The following is a 6000-nucleotide window of genomic DNA, read 5'->3' as shown; positions in this document are numbered from 1 at the left end:
GTGTTCTGTCTTGTGTTGAAAGTTTGTTTTCACCTCATCCAAAACTGTTGTAACATATCACCTCACCCAAATGCAGGTATAAAATCAAAGCTGTTTAAACTCTGTTTAGTGTTTGCAGGTTATAGTTGTGTGTGTGTAAACTAAAGTCTTTGAAAATGTAATATGTTATTACAAAACGTGTTCAGGTGTCGCGTCAGACTAGAAATAAAAATGAATTTTGGAGAATTGATTTTTCAGTTACCATCAACAGTGAAAAGAAATATAAGAAATATTGAGAAAAATCGTGTTAGAATTATTAATCTTACTTTTTCGGTTATATTTAATAATATATGTCTACAGGAAAGACTGCTACCAATATATATATATATATAAATATATATATATATATATATATATATATATATATATATATATATATATATATATATATATATATATATATAATATGCATATAAACTGCATGGGGTTGCACTAGAACATTCACTATTTAGCAGTGGATAAAGTTACCTTAGGGTGTGGCACATATTCAATCGCTTTTGTCAAAAACTTTATACACAACTGGTAAATTCCTGGCTAGAGTTAGAGATACATTAGTAATGAAGTATTCCGCGAAACATACATTCTGTGGTTGTGTGTTCGGGTCGATATGAATATGACTACTCATAGTGACGTCATAGATACACCACATGCGCCAGAGCCTTCGTCTTACTGGGGATTGTTTGTCAACGCCTCTATATCAGCTTTATTTCCTGTAACAACTGTCTCACACATCTGTTTATTGTACTGTTATTTCACTGGTGCAAGGACAATACTGCAACACCTACGAACAAGGTGTTGGTGATGTGTAGTGTGGTGACAGGGTCCGCTCACAAGGTCAGACCGGGCGCGACCAGAGGGGGCTCAAGGCCTCCCAACACCACTTAAGGCGGCGCCACGCACCAGATAACACCTGAGAAATGTGGCGGCTCATACACTTGGGTACTGCCATAGTGGCAGGCCTTCTCCACGCCATCATTATGGACCAGAGTGAGTCATACGTCTTCCACCCTTTTCCTACATCTTCTTGTCCCTGTCATCCTCGCCTTGTGATCTTTGTGATCAAGGATAGTTGTACACCAGTGTTGTGCAGGAGTGATGTGCACGAGTGTTGTGCAGGAGTGTTGTACACGAGTGTTGTGCAGGATTGTTGTACACCAGTGTTGTGCAGGAGTGTTGTGCACGAGTGTTGTGCAGGAGTGTTGTACACGAGTGTTGTGCAGGAGTGTTGTACACGAGTGTTGTGCAGAAGTGTTGTGCAGGAGTGTTGTGCAGGAGTGTTGTGCAGGAGCGTTGTGCAGGACTGCTGTACAGGACTGTTGTGCAGGAGTGTTGTGCAGGAGTGTTGTGCAGGAGTGTTGTACAGGAGTGTTGTACAGGAGTGTTGTACAGGAGTGTTGTACAGGAGTGTTGTGCAGGAGTGTTGTACAGGAGTGTTGTGCAGGGGTGCTGTGCAGGAGTGTTGTGCAGGAGTGTTGTACACGAGTGTTGTGCAGGAGTGTTGTACAGGAGTGTTGTGCAGGAGTGTTGTACAGGAGAGTTGTGCAGGGGTGCTGTGCAGGAGTGTTGTACACGAGTGTTGTGCAGGAGTGTTGTACACGAGTGTTGTACAGGAGAGTTGTGGAGGAGTGTTGTACAGGAGTGTTGTGCAGGAGTGTTGTACAGGAGTGTTGTGCAGGAGTGTTGTACAGGAGTGTTGTACAGGAGTGTTGTACAGGAGTGTTGTGCAGGAGTGTTGTGCAGGAGTGTTGTGCAGGAGTGTTGTGCAGGAGTGTTGTACAGGAGTGTTGTGCAGGAGTGTTGTGCAGGAGTGTTGTACAGGAGTGTTGTGCAGGAGTGTTGTACAGGAGTGTTGTACAGGAGTGTTGTGCAGGAGTGTTGTACAGGAGTGTTGTGCAGGAGTGTTGTACAGGATTTTTGTGCAGGAGTGTTGTGCAGGAGTATTGTGCAGGAGTGTTGTACAGGAGTGCTGTGCAGGAGTGTTGTGCAGGAGTGTTGTACAGGAGTGTTGTACAGGAGTGTTGTGCAGGAGTGTTGTACAGGAGTGTTGTACAGGAGTGTTGTACAGGAGTGTTGTACAGGAGTGTTGTACAGGAGTGTTGTACAGAAGTGTTGTACAGGAGTGCTGTGCAAAGTGTTGTGCAGGAGTGTTGTGCAGGAGTGTTGTGCAGGAGTTTTGTAGAGGAGTGTTATGCAGGAGTGTTTTACAGGAGTGTTGTGCAGGAGTGTTGTACAGGAGTGTTGTACAGGAGTGTTGTGCAGGAGTGTTGTACAGGAGTGTTGTACAGAAGTGTTGTGCAGGAGTGTTGTACAGGAGTGCTGTGCAAAGTGTTGTACAGGAGTGTTGTGCAGGAGTGTTGTACAGGAGTGTTGTACAGGAGTGTTGTGCAGGAGTGTTGTGCAGGAGTGTTGTGCAGGAGTGTTGTGCAGGAGTTTTGTAGAGGAGTGTTGTGCAGGAGTGTTGTACAGGAGTGTTGTGCAGGAGTGTTGTACAGGAGTGTTGTGCAGGAGTGTTGTACTGGAGTGTTGTGCAGGAGTGTTGTGCAGGAGTTTTGTAGAGGAGTGTTGTGCAGGAGTGTTGTACAGGAGTGTTGTGCAGGAGTGTTGTACAGGAGTGTTGTGCAGGAGTGTTGTACTGGAGTGCTGTACAGGAGAGTTGTGCAGGAGTGTTGTACAGGAGTGTTGTACAGGAGTGTTGTACAGGAGTGTTGTACAGGAGTGTTGTGCAGGAGTGTTGTGCAGGAGTGCTGTACAGGAGTGTTGTGCACGAGTTTGTGCACGAGTGCTGTACAGGAGTGTTGTACACGAGTGTTGTGCAGGAGTGTTGTACAGGAGTGTTGTACAGGAGTGTTGTGCAGGAGTGTTGTACAGGAGTGTTGTACAGGAGTGTTGTACAGGAGTGTTGTACAGGAGTGTTGTGCAGGAGAGTTGTACAAAAGTGTTGTACAGGAGTGCTGTGCAGGAGTGTTGTACAGGAGTGCTGTACAGGAGAGATGTGCAGGAGTGTTGTACAGGAGTGTTGTACAGGAGTGTTGTACAGGAGTGTTGTACAGGAGTGTTGTGCAGGAGTGTTGTGCAGGAGTGCTGTACAGGAGTGTTGTACACGAGTGTTGTGCAGGAGTGTTGTACAGGAGTGTTGTACAGGAGTGTTGTGCAGGAGTGTTGTACAGGAGTGCTGTACAGGAGTGTTGTACAGGAGTGTTGTACAGGAGTGCTGTACACGAGTGTTGTGCAGGAGTGTTGTACAGGAGTGTTGTACAGGAGTGTTGTGCAGGAGTGTTGTACAGGAGTGCTGTACAGGAGAGTTGTGCCGGAGTGTTGTACAGGAGTGTTGTACAGGAGTGTTGTGCAGGAGTGCTGTACAGGAGTGTTGTACACGAGTGTTGTGCAGGAGTGTTGTACAGGAGTGTTGTACAGGAGTGTTGTACAGAAGTGTTGTACAGAAGTGTTGTACAGAAGTGTTGTGCAGGAGTGTTGTGCAGGAGTGTTGTGCAGGAGTGTTGTACAGAAGTGTTGTACAGAAGTGTTGTGCAGGAGTGTTGTGCAGGAGTGTTGTACAGAAGTGCTGTACAGAAGTGTTGTGCAGCAGTGTTGTACAGGAGTGTTGTACAGAAGTGTTGTGCAGGAGTGTTGTGCAGGAGTGTTGTACAGGAGTGTTGTGCAGGAGTGCTGTACAACAGGAGTGCTGTGCAGGAGTGCAGAAGAAGTGTTGTGCAGGAGTGTTGTGCAGGAGTGTTGTGCAGGAGTGTTGTACAGAAGTGTTGTACAGAAGTGTTGTACAGAAGTGTTGTGCAGGAGTGTTGTACAGAAGTGTTGTGCAGCAGTGTTGTACAGGAGTGTTGTGCAGGAGTGTTGTGCAGGAGTGTTGTACAGAAGTGTTGTACAGAAGTGTTGTACAGAAGTGTTGTACAGAAGTGTTGTACAGAAGTGTTGTGCAGCAGTGTTGTACAGGAGTGTTGTGCAGGAGTGTTGTGCAGGAGTGTTGTACAGAAGTGTTGTACAGAAGTGTTGTGCAGGAGTGTTGTGCAGGAGTGTTGTACAGAAGTGTTGTACAGAAGTGTTGTGCAGCAGTGTTGTACAGGAGTGTTGTGCAGAAGTGTTGTGCAGAAGTGTTGTGCAGGAGTGTTGTGCAGAAGTGTTGTGCAGCAGTGTTGTACAGGAGTGTTGTGCAGAAGTGTTGTACAGGAGTGTTGTGCAGAAGTGTTGTGCAGAAGTGTTGTGCAGGAGTGTTGTGCAGGAGTGTTGTACAGAAGTGTTGTGCAGCAGTGTTGTACAGGAGTGTTGTGCAGAAGTGTTGTGCAGAAGTGTTGTGCAGGAGTGTTGTGCAGAAGTGTTGTGCAGGAGTGTTGTACAGAAGTGTTGTGCAGGAGTGTTGTGCAGGAGAGTTATGCTCAAGTGTTTTACAGGAGTATTATACAGTAGTGTTGCACATAAGTGTTGTGCATGAGTGTTGTGCAGGAGTTATGTACAGGAGTTTTGCACAAGGGTATTGTGCCGAGTGTTGCACATGATGACTGTGCAGGAGTGTTGTGCAGGAGTGTTGTACAGAAGTGTTGTACAGAAGTGTTGTGCAGCAGTGTTGTACAGGAGTGTTGTGCAGAAGTGTTGTACAGGAGTGTTGTGCAGAAGTGTTGTGCAGAAGTGTTGTGCAGGAGTGTTGTGCAGGAGTGTTGTACAGAAGTGTTGTGCAGCAGTGTTGTACAGGAGTGTTGTGCAGAAGTGTTGTGCAGAAGTGTTGTGCAGGAGTGTTGTGCAGAAGTGTTGTGCAGCAGTGTTGTACAGGAGTGTTGTGCAGAAGTGTTGTACAGGAGTGTTGTGCAGAAGTGTTGTGCAGAAGTGTTGTGCAGGAGTGTTGTGCAGGAGTGTTGTACAGAAGTGTTGTGCAGCAGTGTTGTACAGGAGTGTTGTGCAGAAGTGTTGTGCAGAAGTGTTGTGCAGGAGTGTTGTGCAGAAGTGTTGTGCAGGAGTGTTGTACAGAAGTGTTGTGCAGGAGTGTTGTGCAGGAGAGTTATGCTCAAGTGTTTTACAGGAGTATTATACAGTAGTGTTGCACATAAGTGTTGTGCATGAGTGTTGTGCAGGAGTTATGTACAGGAGTTTTGCACAAGGGTATTGTGCCGAGTGTTGCACATGATGACTGTGCAGGAGTGTTGTACAGGAGTGCTGTGCATAATTCATGAACACGAGTGTGTTGCTCACCTTGTTGTACTCACCTAGTTGTGCTTGCGGGGGAGGAACTCTGGCTCTTTGGTCCCGCCTCTCAACCGCCAATCAAATGGTTTATAGATTCCTGAGACTACTGGGCTCTGTTGTATCTACATTTGAAACTGTGTATGGAGTCAGCCTCCACCACATCACTGCCTAATGCATTCCGTTTGCTAACTACTCTGACACTGAAATAGTTCTTTCTAACGTCCCTATGGCTCATATGGGTATTCAGTTTCCATCTGTGCCCCCTTGTTCGCGTACTCCCCCCCCCCTTAATGTTAAACAATTAATCTTTATCTACCCTGTCGATTCCTCTTAAAATTATATTGGTAGTGAGCATGTCTCCCCGAGATCTCTTATGTTCCTGCAACATTAGGTTCATTTCATGCAGCCTTAGCTTGTAACTCATGCCTCTTAGTTCTGGGACTAGCCTAGTGGCATACCTTAGAACATTTTCCAGCTTCGTCTTGTGCTTGACAAGGTGCGGGCTCCATGCTGGGGCTGCATACTCCAGGATTGGTCTTACATATACAAGGTTCGTAATGACTCCTTACACAGGTTCCTGAAGGCTGTTCTGATGTTAGCAAAGATGTTTTACAGGAGTGTTGCACAGAATTGTTATGCAGGAGTTTTGCACATGCGAAGGTAGAGAAATAGAAACAATTGAATTCAAGCTACAAGAATCATACAAAACCTAGGAGAGGCAAAGAGGGCAAAAGGCCATCAGTGAAATATAGAGAAATCCGAAATATTTTT

The 6000-nt window shown here is 45.9% G+C and overlaps 1 protein-coding gene across 2 annotated transcripts in view; it reads left to right on the top strand.

The window, feature by feature from the left end:
- The first annotated feature begins 869 nt into the window (after nucleotides 1-869).
- The window catches only part of LOC123756333 (peroxisomal N(1)-acetyl-spermine/spermidine oxidase), a 196217-nt gene continuing 191086 nt past the window's right edge, over nucleotides 870-6000 (top strand). For both annotated transcript variants that reach the window (XM_069331389.1, XM_069331387.1), the window contains exon 1: nucleotides 870-1026. In XM_069331389.1, the coding sequence (XP_069187490.1) occupies nucleotides 957-1026 (70 nt within the window). In that variant the 5' untranslated portion in view covers nucleotides 870-956. The remainder of the gene's footprint in view (nucleotides 1027-6000) is intronic.

The sequence above is a fragment of the Procambarus clarkii genome, chromosome 25 (assembly GCF_040958095.1).
Source record: "Procambarus clarkii isolate CNS0578487 chromosome 25, FALCON_Pclarkii_2.0, whole genome shotgun sequence".
NCBI lineage: Eukaryota > Metazoa > Arthropoda > Malacostraca > Decapoda > Cambaridae > Procambarus > Procambarus clarkii.
This window is presented reverse-complemented; position numbering and strand designations above follow the sequence as displayed.